Source organism: Ctenocephalides felis, unplaced genomic scaffold (assembly GCF_003426905.1).
Source record: "Ctenocephalides felis isolate EL2017-DRISC unplaced genomic scaffold, ASM342690v1 CF-g0.4_SCAFFOLD_01492, whole genome shotgun sequence".
In the NCBI taxonomy this organism is placed as follows: Eukaryota; Metazoa; Arthropoda; class Insecta; order Siphonaptera; family Pulicidae; genus Ctenocephalides; species Ctenocephalides felis.
Window position 1 is genome coordinate 29855201 of NW_020537646.1, and position 21672 is coordinate 29876872.

General features: G+C 27.8%; 1 protein-coding gene across 1 annotated transcript in view; it reads right to left on the reverse strand.

Moving 5' to 3' along the window:
• Positions 1-15730, reverse strand: part of LOC113370199 (urea transporter 2-like) — a 31833-nt gene extending 16103 nt beyond the window's left edge. Inside the window, exons 1-5 of the mRNA XM_026610873.1 lie at positions 15607-15730; positions 13582-13676; positions 5630-5761; positions 3373-3492; positions 1407-1561 (exon numbers count right to left, since the gene is read on the reverse strand). Coding sequence (XP_026466658.1) covers positions 1407-1561; positions 3373-3492; positions 5630-5761; positions 13582-13611 — 437 coding nt within the window. The 5' untranslated portion in view covers positions 13612-13676; positions 15607-15730. The remainder of the gene's footprint in view (positions 1-1406; positions 1562-3372; positions 3493-5629; positions 5762-13581; positions 13677-15606) is intronic.
• Between the last annotated feature and the right edge of the window lie 5942 nt (positions 15731-21672).

Consider the following 21672-nt stretch of genomic DNA (forward strand, 5'->3'; position numbering starts at 1 on the left):
AATAAAAATTATGATGGATTCAATAAGTATGCGATTTTTAATTAATTCAGCTTTACATTCATTTACTTGAATTAATCAACGGACAAATAACACACATTTCTCCAAAAGCCTTCTTAGCTTCAACGACATAATAGAAATGATTTAAAATTTGGACCAAAAGTTCAAAAAGAGTAATCACACTGCAATTATAAATGATTATAATATATATGAATCTTTTAATTCAGATCACTTTTTATCTTAAATGAAATATATTATTTAATCAAAATCTTATAATTTTACTTGTAATTATATTGTAGATTATATTTTACGCATTTAATTGAACTTTCAAGAAATTTGTAAATTTTAAAATTTCATGTGATATAATTTAAATAAAAATTTTAATAATCACTTTACTATGATGAAATAAAGTAATAAATAGATAAGACATTCTTTAAATTTTCCATTTGATTCATTTTTTAATATGTTTGATTTCGCAACGTTATACATCATTTTAGTGGGCATCTGGTTAGTAATTTAAGATTTCACTTTACTTTTCTGTACATATATTAGGGCGGGTCGATTTTAAAGTCACATATGATTTTCCGATACTAAGGATCAAAATAAGATACTTTGCTGAAGAAACGATACCTCTAAAATGAATTCTGATGTCCCGTGCATTGACCCAAAAATAGGAGTAAAATTTTGAAAAATTTCGTTCTGACTCATTTAGAGATCTCCAATCGCGCCCAAGTGTATGACAAACTCCAACTAACTTTAGATGGCTGATCCATGCATATAGTTCACCCCGTGGAACCTCCCCTTAAAGGTTCTTCATAAAAAAAATTGCAAAAAATCATCGTTATTGGTATTGTACTCAGCAAAAAATGTTTTTTTTAAACCATTTTTTGCAGATATTAATTCATCACACACAAAAAACTTTCTCACAAAAATATTCATTAAAATTTTTTGTTTTAATTTTTCCAATGCACTTTGACTTTGCGTTTCTATGCTAGCTAGAAGCTTGAAACCAAAAAAGACTTCTAACAATGATTTATAAGTTTTACATATGTTATGATAAATAAATCGCTGATTTTTGTCATGTTAAAGTACCAAAAATGATGCAACTTTTGTATGGGGAACCTCAAAAGGAAGGTCTCAGGGGGGTGAACCATGGGCATGGGTAGATCGGCTTTCATCGGTCATACATTTGGACACTATTGGGGAGCTCTAAATGAACCAAAAACTTTGGGTAAATGCACGGAGCATCAGAATTCATTTTAAATGATATGGTTTCTTTGGCAAAGTATCTTATTTTGATCCCTAGTATACAAAAATCATATGTGCCTATGCGACTTTTTTACCCATACAAATTGACCCACCCTAATATATAATATACATAGACATAATAAGTATAATTTTTTACTTACGATATAATAGAGGCAATGATGACGTATAACCAGGCGATGACAGCTGTATCACCTGTAAGCATATTGGGTTGACTGACGGCTGTCACCATGCCGACAAGAAGCGGATTGTACCCGGCTAATCCATTTGACAAAACGCTGCCTGGTTGACGGATCAACTAAAAAGTCAAACATTAAAAACCTTCAAGAGCAATTAGGGCAAAGGAATATATTTTTTAAGAGAGGATCAAGTAATATAATTAGAAAAATGAATGGATTTGGAAATGAGGTACCATCATTTTACGAGTACTTATTCTAATATTATATAATAACAAAGTACCAATTTTGTCTTAATTGGTCTGAAGTTCTTCTACTACGACACTACTTGATCTCAGTCATCATAGTAAGTTTACCTCGGAATTCCAGATACCCAGCTGTAAGTCTGTAAATACCGTATATTGATACCCTGAAAGTTGTCTCAAAATCTACATATGGTAAGGTGTACGCATATGTAATACATATGGTTTTAGAATGTCAATATACAGTATTTACAGACTTGCAGTTGAGTATCTCGAATTTTGAGATTCTTGCCTAATTTAATCTTAAATCACTGAACGATCAGGCATTTATTTGAGGTCTATCTTGATACTGTGTATAAATCTTGGTACAGTGGCTAGTATAGCCACTCTATTCTTATTTCCATTCAACGATTACAAAATAATACAGGACATTTATATACCTTGGTATTAATGCATTGATCATTATAATTATCATATTGTAATAACAACTGCAAATTTAAGTACAATTTATTAATTTGATTCAGTTAAAAGCATAAGAGACGAAATATCGCACCTTGAACTCGCAGTAAATCGTTCAAAGAACACGTTTTACATATGTATCTTGCGGCTATATAGTTGTTCAACAATGAAAAAAAATACCAGAATTCAACCACCCTTAAGCATTCCACTAGATATCACATGTGCATATATATTTTTAGAATCTTCAAAAGAATGAATGATTTTTCAACGTGATATTTCTTGTATCGGAACTTTATTTAGCTGACCATTGAATTAAAGTAACTATTTTTTATGTCTATTTCTGTAACACCATAATAACGCTTTCCACTCGCATGCCGAGAGTTTCGAAAATTCATACTAATTCTGCAATTCGCGAGTGAAAACGGTTAAATATTTTAAATGCATAAACTGCTTCAATAGATTTTTTATTTTTAAAATGAATCTATTACGTATTAGATTTATAAGGCGCTTCAAAATATTCTTGGACAACTATGCTAGTAGAAGATATTCAATATTCAGAAATGCATCTATCTCCAGCTTAAATATTAATTAGAGAAGTTCATGGATGCTTGAACAAATTATCGATTAGGTAAGACTTATAGTATTTATGATGCGGAGAACTCGGGGCATGTAATTACATTGGCATAATTTAATATAGTGAAATGATAAATTCAGCGCTATATCAGATTATATCCAAATAAATGGAGAATTAACTCCCTGTAAAAAATAAACTAACTATAGTCGTGAAAAGTCGTCTTATATATTATATACACTTATATAGTCTTCGGGAGTAAAATAGAAGGTCTAAAAGAATTAGGGACAAAAAGAATGCAGATAATTTCTGAATACAGGGAACTGAAAACCGAAGCAAAATCTCAGGAAGAATGGAAACAGCAGTTTTGAAAAAAAAAGCATAAATGTGAATAAAAGTGATATAATGACAATAAAAGGATAACAAAATAATAAACACAGGAGGAAACAGAAATCATTGATTTAAGGTGTTCTCAAACCATGGACCTGCCTTTAGACAGACTATCATCAATTATTAGACCTTGAAAGTATTTACCAGATTGACCGTTTGCTAGATTAAATCCCTTAAATTTATTATGCTAACATTTTTCATAAATCAAAGACGATTAATCTTAAATATAAACTATAAAGAGCATAAAACTAAAAATTTATTAATTACTTACATATGCAGTAAAGATTCCGATAGAGCAAGTTATGGTCGATGTGAAGGCTCCAAGTGGATGAGCGAATAATAAAGCTATGTACATAATTACACCACTTAATGTATTGTTGCACAACATCACCTGTAAACAATACATAAAAAAAAGTTGAAAACAATTATATATAAGAACTATATGAAATAATATTCCAATATTATAAAGATTACTTTGATATCACTGTTGCTGAATCAAATTGCTATCTTAAACAACATACATCTGCAATTTGTAATGCTGAAATAATCGTACCCCATGTATTTCCTGGTTTCTTATAGAACTATATCATGTTAAATATACAAATTTATAGTAGAACTTACTACAATATAGTTCATAATGTGATTATGAAAAAAAAATGAAATATCAATAAGCTTATATATCGATTAATTAGATAAGTCGCTCCAAAAGTTGCTAACATTCAAAACAGTTGATATTTTTATACAAAATAGAAAAAAATGGATTACTACTTAAATAATGTAATTTTATGAAATTAATTTTCAATCTAATATTCTGAAACTTCCTACCTAGCCTATTAGAATCTTCAGTCAGCCTGACTATGCCTGAATAACTTATTTCTGATCAATATATTTCACTAGGTTTATCACTTTATCTATGGTTATCTTTATATTTTGATATATAAGTTACAATTCGTCTATTATATTAAACATTTATTAATTATTGTTTTTGATTGGAGAGCAACCCAATAAGTTTCATTTCTAGTTGTGATAATAACTTAATTAATTTTTGATTAATTAAGTATGATTAAGTATTTTTAATTTGATTAATTTTATGGAGCAAATCGTGAAAGGGCTACTATATTTTACACCATTTTCAACCTGTATTTCCAATTTGCAATTGATAATAGTGCTGCTTGATGTCAGGTTTTCCGAGACGGGAATTGATACTGCAAGGTTATGGTAGCAAGACCAAAGCTCTTACAACTACTGCCACGAACACTCCATATTTCACAACGTAAATACAGTTTCAATAGATCAATATATTCAATGGGATCAGCATTGATATGCATCACAAATGCAATTATTCATAAGTACGAATAACAAGTATATATATGCAAGGCTTTTGTAACTATTAATACATAAATAATAGTCAGTATGTAAACTTAACAACAACTGGTAAGTGCCCTAAACAAAATTAATTTCTACAATATTTTCATGAAAATAACTAAACTCAGAAATATGTACAAAATTACCTCCTTCATTCAAAGTTTCTCAGAATATATTGCATTCCTAGAGGAGAAACACTCTTTTTGAGTAAAGCACTTCAAAGTTGCTGAGCTTTAAAGCCCTACCGCTCTATTTTTGTTTTATTTCAAGAAAACCATCAAGAACTGATCGTATAATCGAATATAATCGTTTTATTTGAAATCTCTTACTCGATCCTTAAAGAGTGATCTATTACAAACTTTAATCAATTAGTTGAACCCGCATCGTCCGTTGCCCTTAACTTGCGGGTAAATGATTTTCAAGCTGTAGATAAAGTTCTCGACTAACTCTTATACCACATAAGTATTTAATCTTCTTACATTTTCTGCCAACTAAACTTTAGAAGAGATTAATGCATTTATTCTGCCCTTGAACAACGCTAATCGCATTTTATTCGCTGAGGATTTTATGTGCAGGATGAAAATGTTGAGAGAAGATTTTTATCATTTAGGCAAAGCAGTTTGTATAACAAAATCTTATTTGATAATGTGAGTTTTGCTTAATCTTTTGATTGCGATTTACAATGATTTTATCCCTTGTTAATTATCTTGGCTTCATAAATAATATTACCAAATTTGCAATTTCATAAAAATACATAATTATCTATTGCATTAATTTTTAACTTCATTATTCAATTTACCGAAAAAAAGATTTTGAAGATATATAAACTACACATTTAATTACATCATTTGTAATTTTACCTTCTGTAAATGTGGCGATTTATATAAAATACATATTATAAATTTTATTAATCATGCAACTAGAAAGTAGATTTTAACTACTTATTTTGTTTAATTTAAAAAAAAAAACTTTAATGATATTCATATAAGCTACAAATTTAATAAACCAATAATTGAATAAATAATTAATTCTTAATCGATAATTTAAATTATCGTGTCATTAACATAATATTACGCCGCTAACATGTGACTAAACTTGTTTGAAATGTGAAATATTTAATTTAACTATTATACACCAATATTGATTAAATTAAATGAATTCACCTGACTGTAAGACCTGAAAAACGCGTCTAAAAACTTTGGGGCCAACCAAGCTGATTTAGTCTTCTTGTCGGCAAGATAATTTGAAACAGCCGGACAATCCCCAGTAAATGATCTAATGATCTGGTACGTTCCCTGAAAATAGAAAAAAACTAGGCGTTAGTGGAATTCAGCCTTAAGGTAAGTTGCATAGACTTTCCATTATGCAATATGTACATAGTGGTGTTAATCATTAAGAAATCAATATAATTTAAGTGGTTTATAATTATATTAAATTACTGTAGGACCTGACATATAAGAAACTGCAGTTTATGCAATAAAATAGCATGATGGTTGTTTTTGATAAATAATTCAAATATTACACATTAATGCACTGAAAACGAAAACTCGCTTAAGACATACACCTGTACTAAAAGTGGCTATTCCGATCTTTAATAATTTTTTATATTTAAACTATTTTTCGAAAGGATATAATATTTTAGCAAAATCTGATTAAAGTCGTCAGAAACATTTTTTCCTAAATATTATAGAAAAATGATAGAATCTTTACCAAAATCTAATCCACACGATTCCCATGTTAAATCTTTCGGATAACTTATAAACACTTACGTCTGCCAAAAGTATAGCCCTCATCTTATATATTATAAAGTAATAGCTCGTCCAATTGTGGCATAAAACCAATAGCGTAATCTTTCTTTCACTCTATCTGTCTACCTGCCTATTTTTGTATTTTTTATATGCTTACCTATTTACCTATTTGCCTATCTACTTGATTTTTTTGTCTAACTAATAATTCTATTTGCATATGAATTAATAATAATGATTTGTGATGATCATTTCAGATCACCAAATGGCAACTTTTAAACTTTTTTTAAATATCCATAACTGCTGGACATCTGCCTTTGCAGAAATGTGATCTCTTCATTTCATCGAAACACTCATATACACATACCTAATTCAATCTTGGTTTCAAACGATTTAGAATGACATGTAATTCGAGGAGTTAAAAACTGGTAAAATATTAATTAAAATACTGATTAATAATAGAAGAACATAATTACTTCTCCTTCGGTAAATTACACAAATTTTATATATAAAACCAACAATCAATGACAAATAAAGAAAAGAAAATTTATTTAATGTTTCAACACGAAGGATGATACCAAAATAAGAAAAACTAGACATTGAATATGGAAAATATTTTTCTCAAATTTTCCATTCATTATTATCATGAAATAGTAGTATACTTACAAGCTATTCTGTAAATAAATACTTTATAGCTCAATGATTTATGTCATCGTGAGATGACTTTGAAATGTCGCCATTGTTTGCATCTTATCTTTTGTCCTTACTTCCGTTATTTGCAAAGGTCTCTGCGATTTTTTATTTCGAAAAAGTCCGTACTTACAAGAACCTTGATATTTGATCAGAGAGAATGAGTAGGTCTGATTGTGAGAATCCCATATCAGAAAGGTCATGATTACTATGCTCGGAAGTAAGTAGACATTTCAAGAGAAAATTAAGATGATTGCATTGCCCTTGGAAAGTATACGCTTTTGGCGTATAAGTAAAAAAAGCTATTTAGGTAATGTATCTCGAATGACGTCTTCATTTTTTTATATAACTGGCTCGTTAAATAGAATGTCCGGCCCTAGATGCCGTCCGGCGTTACGAGACTTCGCCTTACATAAAACCTTCAAGAAGTATAGCCACAAAAGTGCGAAATCGATGATATTTTAGAAAATATCTCAATCTCCCCCCTGGAATTGAAACCCCAATAAAATATTATCAGTATGAGTTTTTAATGATAATTTCATCAAGTAAATGTATGACAATCGTTGGGTTGTCACCTATGAAGCTATGAGAAGTCATGACTATAGTTGAATATAATATCAAATCGTATCAAATAATTTAATAGCGTATGAAAATCGTTATTAATAAAAGACGTATGGCAAAAACATCGATGCAAACATATCACGAGAGCACGTGGCTAACAGCCCAGGAACGTAATGTCTCTAAGCAAACATAAATGTGTACAGCAGTTATTCACATAAATTTATATTCATTGTGAATGACTTAATTGGCTGTGCAAATCAAAAAATAAGTACTTCCGCATGAAATGTCACCGCAAATATTTACGAAACGTTTCAAATCGCACTAATTGGGAATATATTAAGACGAGGTGTTATCAAACATTAGGAATTTTTATCCTAACAAAAATGATAAGCGATAATACAGCATAATTATTCAACGTGATCGCATACAATGTTGATTGCAAAAATTATGTACACGGGATTGGAAAAATATTTGTGAAATCTGCATATTTCGATTTTTATTTTTCGTGGAAAACTTGGTTGTCAATAAGTGAGTTCAAGTCAACAACAGGTTGACAGTATTATGAAATATTAAAACATAATATGGCATAAATATTAAATAGAATTCTTCTGCATTAACTTGTTTTTATGTGCAGTTTTAATAAAGAGTTAATTAATTAATAATTATCGAAAAAATCTATTAATTACATAACATTGTAATGTTTAATTCGCAATTTATTATCTATTATTACGATGTCTTTTGATACTCAGTTAACAATCATTATTAATCATTTATCACAATTATTATTTTATTAATGAACCGTGATATAATATTTACAATTAATCACATCACTTTAAAAATAAAAGTATTTTTTTAATATTATTTATTTGATTTTAAATATTTTGTTTACTAAATAGTAGTTACAAATACCATCAAAAATGCTAGTGCAAATGCGTCACCGAACGTGCGGAGATAAACTTTTCCATCTGCATACAAAACTGATCTTATGCATCAGCATCTTTTGCTGCATTTTTATCTTTTGCAACTGCGTTTTGCATTTTTTTAAATTTATTATTACTGCTAGATTAATATTTAATTATAAAAAGTTATTTGGGCGATATGTACTGACAATCAATACCAATCAAATTTAATAACAATATATACAGCCATACAGTTAATTTGGAAATAAGTGTAAAAAGTAGAAATTTAAATACTCAAACCTTTTAACGGATATTGATTGATCGTATGTAATGATAAGGTAGGACACAAGGATCCAATTTGACTTTAAGTAATTGTACGAAACCAAATGAACTATAATACATCATCAAACAAACGAATGAAAAAAATCGTACTATTTGCAGTGCAATTCCCAGTTAATTCCTACTTATAAAAATATATTTTCTAACTGGTTTTCTAAAATTTTTCCTTTGTCCCTCAATATCCCATAGGCGAGGTAAAATGGGGCAGCCAGGAGGCAAACAGATCCAATGCCAAGTGGCAAGTTATGGAAAAAATTCAATAAAATTTTAGAGGGAGTTTTAAGAAATAATAACAACAATATTCAAACAATGCAGAATATCAATTTTCTGGGCACATTTTTGATAAAGATAAGACTGCGTATGAGCAGAGTTGGATTAACTCTATGAATTTAATCTGTTTCTTGTAAAATGGCACTTTTTAAACTAAATTTGCATTAATTTCTATTATTTACTTGGTTATATAAAATTATCTGTTGATTCTAACTTAAAATTAATAACACATCTTATAAAACAACTAAATAACGTACACTTAAAAATTATATCAAGGTTTTGTAAACTGAACAACCGTTCACACAACCAAAAAAATTAAAAAAAAAAACAAATATTTTTGTTTCTGTTAATTTATATGTAAAATAATATAACATATCCACATTCGTATTCGCATGATGTTCTAGAATAGACTTTTTATCATAGTAGATCTTAATTTGAATTAATTATACTTATTGTTCGTAACAACAAATTACGTAATAAAGAATACTTAAGAATGTCACGTCCACACGTGCTTCTATTTAAAATAATAGTAATAATAATTTTTTTGAATAAATATACAAATGTCTTAAAGACAACAAAAGATTATAAGAAAATTTATGAAATTGAAAAATTGCACCAAATAGAGTTTTTGTATTAATCAGCAAGTAAAAAATCAGAAATACCGAAGTTTTTATTTACTTTGAATCTTTCAATACTGCTATTAGGTGTTATTTTACTGCAAAGATGATATGTCCAAAGCTTACAGACACAAACACATTTTGAATGAAACAGTGACAAGATAGTTACGATTTATTGGACTTTTTTTAATTCCAAAGTTTATGAAATAAAGCTTATTATATAAGAAAACCGCTCAAAAAATGGGATTTCACATTACGTACAGACTGAAATATGTTTAAAAAAATGAATTAATTTTCTTAACAGTAAATGGCAAAACGAGGTTTGGTTTATGAAATATTGAAATAATATGCAAATAGATGAATAAATCAATTGGTTTAAAATAGATTTTTAGAAACGGATAAAATATGAATTGAACGCAATACAGTATTAACGATGACATGACAAAATATTTGGCAATCGAAATTCGAAAAGAATAAATTAAAAATAAATTTAAAAAACTAAATTTGCATGATTTTAAGAATTTGACTTAATTGGTTAAACGATATTTAAGAAAATATGGTCTATTATTAAAATTTTTCCACTCAAGTTAAAGGAATTTTTTCCAAGTTGTGTAATGAAATAAATAACCTGCAATAATTTACTGAAGATTATCTTGTGTTTGTTTTAGAAGATTGTCAATACAGTGGCAACTGTCAATATTTGCATGAACAAATGAAGACATATCATATAACAAATTGTTTTTAAAAACCTTAATTGTTACTTTACTTATAATGACAGATTGTTCTTATTAAAAATTGCATTTTTCTATTCAATTTCAGAATAGACACGCGTTGTCTCTAATGTTGTCTTTAGTATAGTTAGTATATTTACTGAATTTAAAGCAGACTGATCTTTACTTGATTATTTTAAAAATTCAGATATTTTTGATTGAAAATAATCTTTTTTTTTAATTTATAACTATGTTAAGAAAATCACGTGAAACAGATATGCAATCACGATTGTTAAGTTTCTGGATTCATTCGAAATCCTATTAATAATCAACATGATAATAATGTTCTCAAATTTTGTTACAAATCGAGAGTATCACAAATATTATTATTTTCTGATATTGGTAGAATACTATTTACAAAAAACAACAGAACCTTATAATAGAAACATGGTTCTACTATTATTCCCAAGTACATATTTATAGTATTACCAATTAATATATAACAATAGATGATAAATTTAATGACACTATAAGTCAATAATAAAATTTAGGTAAAATAATATATTCATATCAATTTCAAAATTAATAGGTATTTAAAATTGCATAGCAAGATAGAAAGTACTTTCATTGCAAATTTAGTAATATAATATTGTATGTGTTATTATATTGTTTGTGTTCCGTTAAACACATTTTGCAGATCTATCATTAATATTTTCTACGTTTTTGATCTTAATAGTTTTAGCAATTTGTAAATACAAAAAGTAAAAATAGTAACCCTTTGCACTCCAATGCCGCCACTCCGGCCGCAAAGTACGTGTTAAGTCTGGAATTCGCGAGGGGGAAGGATTAAAACAAAATATGTCAAAAACAATAAATGATGTCAATGCTATTAATGAATTCGAACAGAAAACTGTAAATGACTATAGAAGACTTCATCAACACTGTAAAGGCAAACGATAGATGAGATACTATATTTTAATGCAAAATTCAAGATTAAGACTGATATACATTTTTTTTGTCAATCAAAACTTTATTATACAAATATGAATTAGAAATAAGAACTCCATAAACTCCAAAATCTTTCTGAATAATGGTTCTTACACTCAGCTCATATAACCAATGTTGGTCGAAGTAAAAATTAGAAGGTTCACTATTCTGAATAATATCGACTCAAAAACTTTTGAATCAGAGTCAAAAGTAGGTTGATAAAAGTGTGGATCTGTCTCTTAGAACTGCATTATTATATACAAAATATATTTATAAAGTATTAATTAGATGCCATCTCGATAAAATTATCAGAATTTTACAGTTGTAAGAGTTATGTATTATAATAGATATATTCTTCTTAACAATATCGCTTTTTAGAAGGAAAGACCAAAACTTGTCTATAATAAGTTAGGAGGACTAAGGGAAGGCAAAAGTTGTTTTCTTCGTAATGAATAAGTAATTAGAGGTAAATAATGAACAAATATTTAAGTACTTTTGACAAAATTTCAACATTTAATATCACACACCCGATTATGTATATATAAAGTAAATTATTTAATTACTTTTGTGCTAAATACTTTAAAATACTAGTATTGTAGTATTTTATATTTGAAATCTCAACATTTGCCAATATTTTAATTTTAATTTATGAGATGGTGGCGAGCATAGTTCACTGTCAATGTCACAGTCAATGTATCGTAGTAGACAGAGATCTTTGGATCGAATCCTGTCAATGTCACAGTCAAGGACAGGGATCTTTGGATCTAATCCTGTCAATGTAACAGTCAATGACAGGGATCTTTGGATCAAATCGTGTCAATGTAACAGTCAATGACAGGGATCTTTGAATCAAATCCTGTCAATGTCACAGTCAATGACAGGGATCTTTGGATCAAATCCTGTCAATGTCACAGTTAATAACAGGGATCTTTGGATCAAATCCTGTCAATGTAACAGTCAATGACAGGGATCTTTGGATCAAATCCTGTCAATGACAGGGATCTTTGGATCAAATCCTGTCAATGTCACAGTCAATGACAGGGATCTTTGGATCAAATCCTGTCAATGTCACAGTCAATGACAGAGAATTCTGGATCAAATCCTGTCAAGGTCACAGGTCATAGAATTTATGACTTAGAATTTATGAAAAAAATTTATGTAGTTAATTTAAAATTAAAGAAAAATAGGAATTACAGAATTCGAATAGCTGAATTGTATTAGGAGTGAGAAGAAAAAATATTAGAACCTGCTGAGATTAAAAAGAAGAATGAAGAAAAAAATGGGATGAAAATAAAAGTTGAATAAAATTAGAAATTTGATATGAAAGAGCAAAAATTTAAAAAATAAGAAGAAGAAAAATTAAGACGAATATAGAATAGGATATAGATTGAATATGATTTAAAAATAAGTATAGATTGTAAATAAATAAAAATGATGTAGGTGGCAAAATGGCTTGATAAAAGTTGGTTGATTTGATTACCGCTTACTTTATACTACATATTTAATTGTCAATTATATCTAATGCATTTTTATGAATAACTCATATTGATAAGTTCAATCAAACATTTTTATCTTTTTATATCTCGAACAGGTACAACAAACAATTTTGCCTTTGAAGATTTTTTATCACACAGATTACTCTAATTACTTGTTATTGATTTGTATCTTTATTATTTTCAAACTTTATTGATTCAAATTGATAATCATCAAAGAATTTAAGCGGTATTTTTTTAAATCAATAAAAATCCTTGGTTTGGTTGCTTAGTCTCAAAGTTACCTCGACGATATCTTACTCTGATTTCTAAGTATCGTATAACATTATTTGTAAACATGGCTGCAGAAGATAAAAAAAATGCTGACGAAATAGAAAAATCTTACACTTTTTTCATTTTTATCGATATACATATAAATATATAAACCATATATTACATGCATATTGCATATACATTCATAAATACATGCATATCTATATGCAAATACACGAAACGAAAAAAACGAATATATGACACTAAATAGTGATGCTGTACAGATGCATCAAACATAATTCAAATGTATAACCACACAATTTGAACTTATCAACAAACAAATATAATGATTCTCAAATTTTGTTATTGTGCTCTAAATAAAAGTTGTTTAACATAAGTCTAGACAATAGAAAACAATATCAAATATGATTTTCATTTTACTGATGCACTAAATATTATTGAGAATCATTAGCAATTAATAATAATGTAATTAGAGATACTTTCAAATAAATAAAAATTATCATTATAAAAATATGTAAAATAAGGACTTACAGTTTTATGCTTCTTGTGTGATCCTGCCATGTTTGATACCACAAAACTTTTTGACACAACTTTTATTAATTAATCACTTTATTTAATTTATTTCACTGAAAATGTAAATAATTATTATTAGTTACACAATACTGAATAATTGTATCAATAACAAATCTAGTTGATTTTTTAGTAATGTTAAAAGAAATATTTTAATAGCAAAATAAATACTTATTTGGTAAAATTCAGTAAAACTATTTTATGGATTCTGAGGTATGTATGCATTTAAATTTTGCATGCATTTTAATGCATGTGATTGATCTATTCAATTTTCATTTGATTTATTTTGAATTTGCGTATAAATGATTTTTATATTAATTTGAAAAAAAAAATGTAGATCAATCTGTGTTGTAAATGCATTTAAAATATGCATTTTTACCTCAGAATCTATAAAGTAGTTTAATTACTCTTTTTACTAAATTAGTTTTTATTTTCTAATTAAATGATTTAATCTGATAAACTCTTTTGTAAGAAATAATATTAGAAAATACAAGTCGCAAAATAAGTTTTATATAAGCATTTAGTATATTATTGTATAAAACAATAATTGGTATTTGCTACTTTCACTTGACATTATGGGACTACATATATTAATGGCAGTTACAGGTTCAATAATATTCAAAAGGTAATTATAAAATGAAGAAAATTAATAAAATTTTATTGTTGTTATTTTTAAATTACTAACTAACTTACTAGTTAGTAATTTAAAAATTTAGTGGCAGAAACTTTCAAAGTATCTAAATTTATGGTAATGAATATTTGAACAGCTATTTTAGGCTGGCATCGAAATTTTATCAAGTCTGAAACATATTTCAGATAGTACGAAACACATTAACTTGTGCTAAAAATATAGTATAATATAAATAATTGCTTAAAAAAATTATTAACGGAGCATCGACTTATTCTTATATCGTTAGACTTTCATACGAGAAAAACATCATTAACAAAAACACGAAATTTTTAATAACAAAAAAACATCAGAAATACTCGATTATTGTGTAGTTTTCGAAACTAAAACAGCTTTGCAAAAGAAGATGATCTTAAATAAAATTTTGAGACACAGAAAATGTTCGTGTGTTTTTCCTAAATCCAAAAAAACTTATAATTTTACTGTAATAAACACAATTATTAATTTGAATAAAATAGTTTCTAAAAAATAATATATTTTATCTGTAATGTATCTATTTCACGGAAATGGAATTAGAAATATCAATTTAGGAATTTATAAATTTCAGTCATAAACATCTCAATAACGAAAAGTATTCCAAAATAATCTTTAATATAAAATTCTTTAAATATTAATTGAGCAAAAAATTACACACAAATCACATCGCTCACTGTTTATTAGGATTATGAATTAATAGCATATGAATATGTGTCTATAGTAACCCAATATTGTCCATAAATTCGACAATAATTTTACTATAATGAATATAATAATTAATTTAAATCAAATCGTTTTTAAATAATGTATTTTATGTAGTATGCATATATTTTACGAAAATGAAATTTAGAGTTTCAATTTAGGAATTTAGAAATTTTAGTCATAAACATCTCAATAGCGCAAAGTATTCCAAAATAATCTTTAATATAAAATTCTTTAAATATTAATTGGGAAAAAAATTACTTCATGAATCACATCTATCACTGTTTCTTAGTATTGTGAATTATTACCATATGAATATATGCCTATAGTAACCCAATATTGTTCATAAATTCATCAATAATTTTACTATATTGAATACAATAATTAATTTGAATCAAGTCGTTTCTAAATAATGTATTTTATATGGTATGTATATATTTTACGAAAATGTAATTTAAAGTTTCAATTTAGGAATTGAAAATTTGAGTCATAAACTTCATCATTAACGCATAGCATTCTAAAAAAAATTAATTAAATATTAACTTTGCCCCCAATTAATTTAAAAATCACATCATTCACTAGTTATTAAGATTGTGAATTATCAGCATATGAATATATACCTATAGTAACACAGTATTGTCCATTAATTCGGCACAAACTAATTCCAAACAAATTATTTTAAAAATATATCCGTTGGCACATTGTTGCTCGTCGGTAAGCAAGTGTTTGAATGATCGCCCAACTGGTATTATTTCATGAACGCCTGTTGATCCGATGTTGTAAGGTGATTAAAATATTCATACAGAGAGGTGGCGTAGTAGGTATATATTATATTATATGTATTTATATACAAAGTACTTGGGTACTTTTGCACGAGCAAAACATGTTTATTTGTATTGAAGAAGGGGACAAAATTAACTGCTTGTGTTTCAGATGCCAATAACTGCAATCTCAATGCTGTAGCATTGATACAGTGATTCTCAACACTAAATATCACCAACTCGATAAAAAACTAATTTGTAAACAGTTTTTGTATTTTTTGCAATAATTTTTATCCCTATCCAGAAAGGACAAATGATATTGTGAGAAAAAATACACATAATTTGTTAATTATGTGAAATTTTTGAACCTAAACAGCAAGGACAAGTGAAATCGTAGGAAAAAATAGACATAATTTGTGAATTTAAACGAACATGGTTGTATGCCGATTTTAAATATTTCACAAATTTTGTAATTAATTGACTCCATAACATAAATACAAATCGCAATTAAATTGACTTACATAAGTGAATATAAATATAAGGCAAATTATTACTAGACCGAACTAAAAACATGTCTTACTCAGATATTATGCGGTAAAGAAACTGATATGTTATGTGCCAGAACGAGCTTAAGGTAGCGTATTATGCGAGAAGTAGTTCAAAAGTAGTTGTCTTAACGGGGTTTCACTGTATATTCTCAACCTTTAACAATTTCGTTCGCATAATAATTGATTGTTCAACAAAATTAATATTTGTATAGTATTTTGAAATTTATTAGTATTTAAACCTTTTATACATTTTTGTTGATTATAATTTCTGAGTATAAATGTTTTTTGTATTAGTTTGTGAAATCAAACAAAAAATTATCGACTGCCGAAAAAAAATAAATTTTGGAATTAATCGATTTCATACTATAAATACAAATCGCAATTAAATTGACTTACATAAGTGAATTTAAATTCAAAGATTAGCATTAAAAAAATTAATAATAACTACCGTTAAACCCCGTTAAGATCAAACTAAAATGATTCTTAAGCAGATAGCCAAAGTGCCTGAATAAGCGTAAAGTGGCGTATTATGCAAGAAATATTTTAAACGTAATAGTCTTAACGAGGTTTTACTGTATGACCTAAAACTTTATCAGTTTCGCTCTCACAGTAATTTCTTGATTAACGACTACACAAAATAAATTTTCAAATATAATGGCTACGTAGAATGTACTTATAATTTATCGATAAAAATAAATTTCTATATTTGTAATATGAAATGTTTCGCAGGTTTTAATATAAAACATATATATTAACATATACAACAGTTGGCTTGTTGTAAACTTCTAGAATTATTATTTAATAATTTTAAATTAGTATTAATTATAACAAAAGATACATTTTAAGATTTAAGGCACTTTATCTTAAGACAAGTTGGGGAAACTTTCCTATACGTGTAAATAAAATCGATATAATCAATATGAACTGAAGGTTAGTAAGTTTCAAAATTGTGACATTAGAAATCTAAAATTTTGACACCGCCAATTGTTCTAAATTTTAGTGATGTTTTATACTACAAACATACTTTTTCCAAGTTTGTTGATACACGATTCATAGTGACTTGATAAGTCGAGAAAACGTAAAATTAGCAAATAGGATTTTCTAGCAAAAACAAAACCTTCTCCTTTGAGAAGTTAATTTAGATTTATAGATTATTATTTCCTCGATTGTCGTTTCTTAAATTCTCGTATTAGATTAATAAAAACATGTATAATTAGCAATTTGAATATAGTGCAAAATGTTCAATGTAACATGCAAAATTGCGAAAAAATATGATTAGTTTAGCAAAATTTAATTTAATACACATGCCTTTTAGTGATGATTATAATGGCTTAGTAGACGTTTGTATCTGTTCTACTGTAGCTATTTTATTACTACCATGATAAATTTTCAACCAGCAGCTGAAAAGCTACGACCGGAAAAAAATCCGCCAGATCGCCGGTTATATGTTCTACTCATTGGAAATTTATATTCTACAAACTTTCAATCGTTTCTACGACGGAATGAAAAAAGTTGCGCTAGCTATAGGTTCAATATCATTGTTATAAATTAAATAAATAAAAGACAGCACCTTTCTTTTATAAGTTTAAGGAAAGAGGCACGAAATACGTTCGATGGATAAAAGAACCAGACAAATATGTCGCAATATTTGCAAAAAATACGCTGGGCTATTAGAACTACGTGCAAATTATTTTTATTATATTCATAGCTACAATAGATGTATGATCATATTACACGTGTTCCATTCAGTCATTTATTTGATTTGAAGCAAATATACCTTCTACGATTTCCAAGTACGTGCGCAGAATACTACTTGAAGTACAGGAATATGGAGCTTTTACTACTTGACAAGGTTGGAACTATAAGGACCATTATGATTCAACAAAGTTATGAATACTTGCACTTAAATGAAGTTATCGTATAACCAAAAACATTATCAGAAAAATTTCCGTATAACAATCGCAAAGCTATGTAACAAGTTCATCCAATACATACTTTATTAGAAACTTCTAATATAAATTAAACATTATATGATAATATCCAGCAAATATAATCAGTGCCAAATTTTATGAATAAACAAACTCTAACTAAATATAAGGCACTAGAGATTTTGCTTTTGCTTTACTTTGCAAGTTGCATGAATATTTTGTTGCGAAAACGTTAGCCAAATTGAATAAATTTTTGGTTCAGGTTTTATTGTGAAAACGTTAGCCAAAAGTGTTGCCCTTTTTGGTCAGACTCTAAACTGATCGTTCCAGAGAAAACGTTGACAAAAGGTTAAATTTAGCTCACATAAGTATACACATACATAGTGTTATTATTTTTGTTGCCAAACGAGTTACAATAGCTTTAAACGATGAGAAAAAATAAAATTAGCAAATTTTCTGGCAAAGACATAAAAAAACTTCTCCTTCAAAAAATTAAAAATGCTTTGTTGGAATTTTAAATCTTGAACATTGCACTAAAATTAGTATGCATTTCTGGTAAACAATTACCAGAAATGCATAAAAACGGTTATCAGTATACAAGCGGTTTTATTCAGAAAACTAGAAAAATAAATTGCCATAGCTAAATATTATTATCTCATTTCTCTCTTTGATGGGAGTTAGATTAAAAGTACATAAAAAAATAAACTATTTACAAATATGTAACTGATTTACCATCATAAACCAATCCACAATTCTCAATAATGTTACGATAATATCTATTCCCCACCCCTGAAATATATTATCCCGATCGCATAAAAACTCTTGCGGTTTGGAAAAGTTTTTATGTCGAATTACAAGTCTGCCCCTATAGGGGAATGAAACCTTTTTACGAGTACACATTGGGTGGGTTAACTTGAACTAACAAAAGTAAAGTTACTAAGAAATAAAGTTTCTCGCTAATGAGATTATAAGCGACGGCTGTTGCCAAGTGAATATATTTTGCATCTGCGAGCGTATCAGGTAAACGTAGGGCAACATGGGTTTGCATCGAATTATGCAAAACAGAATGAAATTATTTTTTATTTAATTAAAAATTAAAATATTCATTCAACATCAAGAAAAATGATTACTGGGGTACTCCGCGGCGCTGAGTACCCCCTTGCTGGGGTACTCAGCGCCCGCATTTCAATCCAGACTTTTTCGGACATCCAAAAATTTCAGTATGTTCATTATTGCTTGCAAAAATATTTTTAAATTTTCATTTAATTCTAACAAATTGGTAATAAATATTGGGTTTTTGAAACATTTTACTTATTTATTTTAGGGATTTTATGCGATTTATTCTTTTGAACAGATCATAGAAAGCAAAAACATAACACTGGTACTTCATATTAAATTATTTTAAGAGCCAAGGTAAGGCATTATTTTAATTGTCCAAAGTAAGTAAAAGATGCAAAGAAGATTTATATTTTTTTAATGATATTGAAAAAACTACATATATTATAAATTTCATATCCGAATCTCGATTTGGCGCCCCCTAAGGCGTGCGCCCGCATTTTTTGCATGCATCGCATTCAAGGTAGGACCGGCCCTGTATATATATATATATATATATATATATATATATATATCATTAATTAAGCGAACTGCTTTTACAAGGTACTCTGCCTCAATGAACTACCTTCAGTATAAATCATGCAGTAAGTCCTACATCACTTGGAAATGTATGCACAAAATATTTTATGTTCACATTTTTAATAGCAATTAGTACTTCAGTTTTATCAGATATTGTGCTCGAACTTCTCCCTTTTCCACCATATTTAGATGGTAACCCAATGGTCGAACTATCAATAGTTGATAGATAATTATCGATAATAGAATTATAATTCTATTATTCATTGATAAATTATTGATCACATATTATTTTATTTGTCTCAAAAATATGTTTCCATTATAAAATAGCCCAGTTGAGCACTAAGTTGATAAATGGCAACGAAAAATCTTACATAGTAAGCTCAAGGGAAATGCATTCTGGCCGAGCAACCATTGTTGTGCATATATAAGCTCTTGTTATAGTTTACGAGTTTGAAAACTTATGATAAATTATGCAGAACTTCCCGGTTTATAAAACTTTCGCGGGTTTTATTACGAAATGGTGCAGAAACCAGGTCGCATTTGCGCAGATCAAGTCTACTTAATAATAACTTAACAACAAAAATGTGCTAACTTTTAAGAATAAAAATGCAATCCTACGCAAATCATTGTAAATTAAACATCGTTTTATTAATTTGAAAATCTTTTTAACTTTATGTGTTGTTTAAGTCTAGCAATTACAGCATTTAAAGATGTTGAGTAATAAGAATCAATGTATAAATCTAAAAATAAAAATTTGCTTTATTCTTTAGTAGTTTATATTATTGGTAGTGCAAAGATTATCAATAACTTTCTACGATTTTTCTTGAAAATTTACTGCAAAAAATATAGTATTATAAACGCATGTTATTTACTCAAAGAATAGAGCAATTATGTTACCATTCTGATGCTATTGACAATTTTTCAATATTACATGTAAATAACATATTATAAATATATGAGTATTTACTTACAACTCTGTCAATATTTGCTAAAAGATAAAACTTGTTAATTATTAGATATATGAGTTTATTGTTACGCCAAAACGGTAGCCTGTTATAAATCCCTATTTATACATCACGCGCATACCAAAATAGTCAAAGCATGGATATTACATATAAAAAAAAATTAACAGAAAAGAAATCGATTCAAATTTCAAAGTAACCATTATCAATGCCTTCAAATGTTTTAAGCGTATACATTTTTATAATAAATAAAGAATTCGAACGCGCGCATAAATGTAATTATTTTCTAGTTCTGCCCCTTTTTTTGTCTAAGGAGATTACACTGAAACCAATTTTTAATTTATTTGACCAAAATTTGATAATTTTTTGAATTTTTTCCTGAAATAGTTTTCTTTTATTTCCGAAGAACTGCATGAACTAATCAGGACTACCGTCGGAAAACGGTATAATTTTACTGATTAATGGCTGTTACGATAATACGGCTCATATTTTATTTCCATTTGTTGCAGCGCCATGTACCCCAAAATCTTAATATGTAAAACAAAAGTAACATATTTCCTTGGTGTCAAGATTTCTTAAGGATAAATAAAAGAAAAATTGTGCTCAACATGCATATGTTTAAACAGTTGCGGCGGTCTTATCGGCGCACCAGGTAACGTTAATTCTTTATATGTAAAATAAATGTCACGAATTTCCTTCTAATAGGCACATCACATAATATATTATATTACATAATTATGTAAGAAATTGTGTTATTAAACATTCGGCCAATTTCAATAAATGCTGATTATTGTGTTATAAAAACAAAAAATCAAGTGAACTTAGTCAAAATTTTGTTCTGAATAACACTTG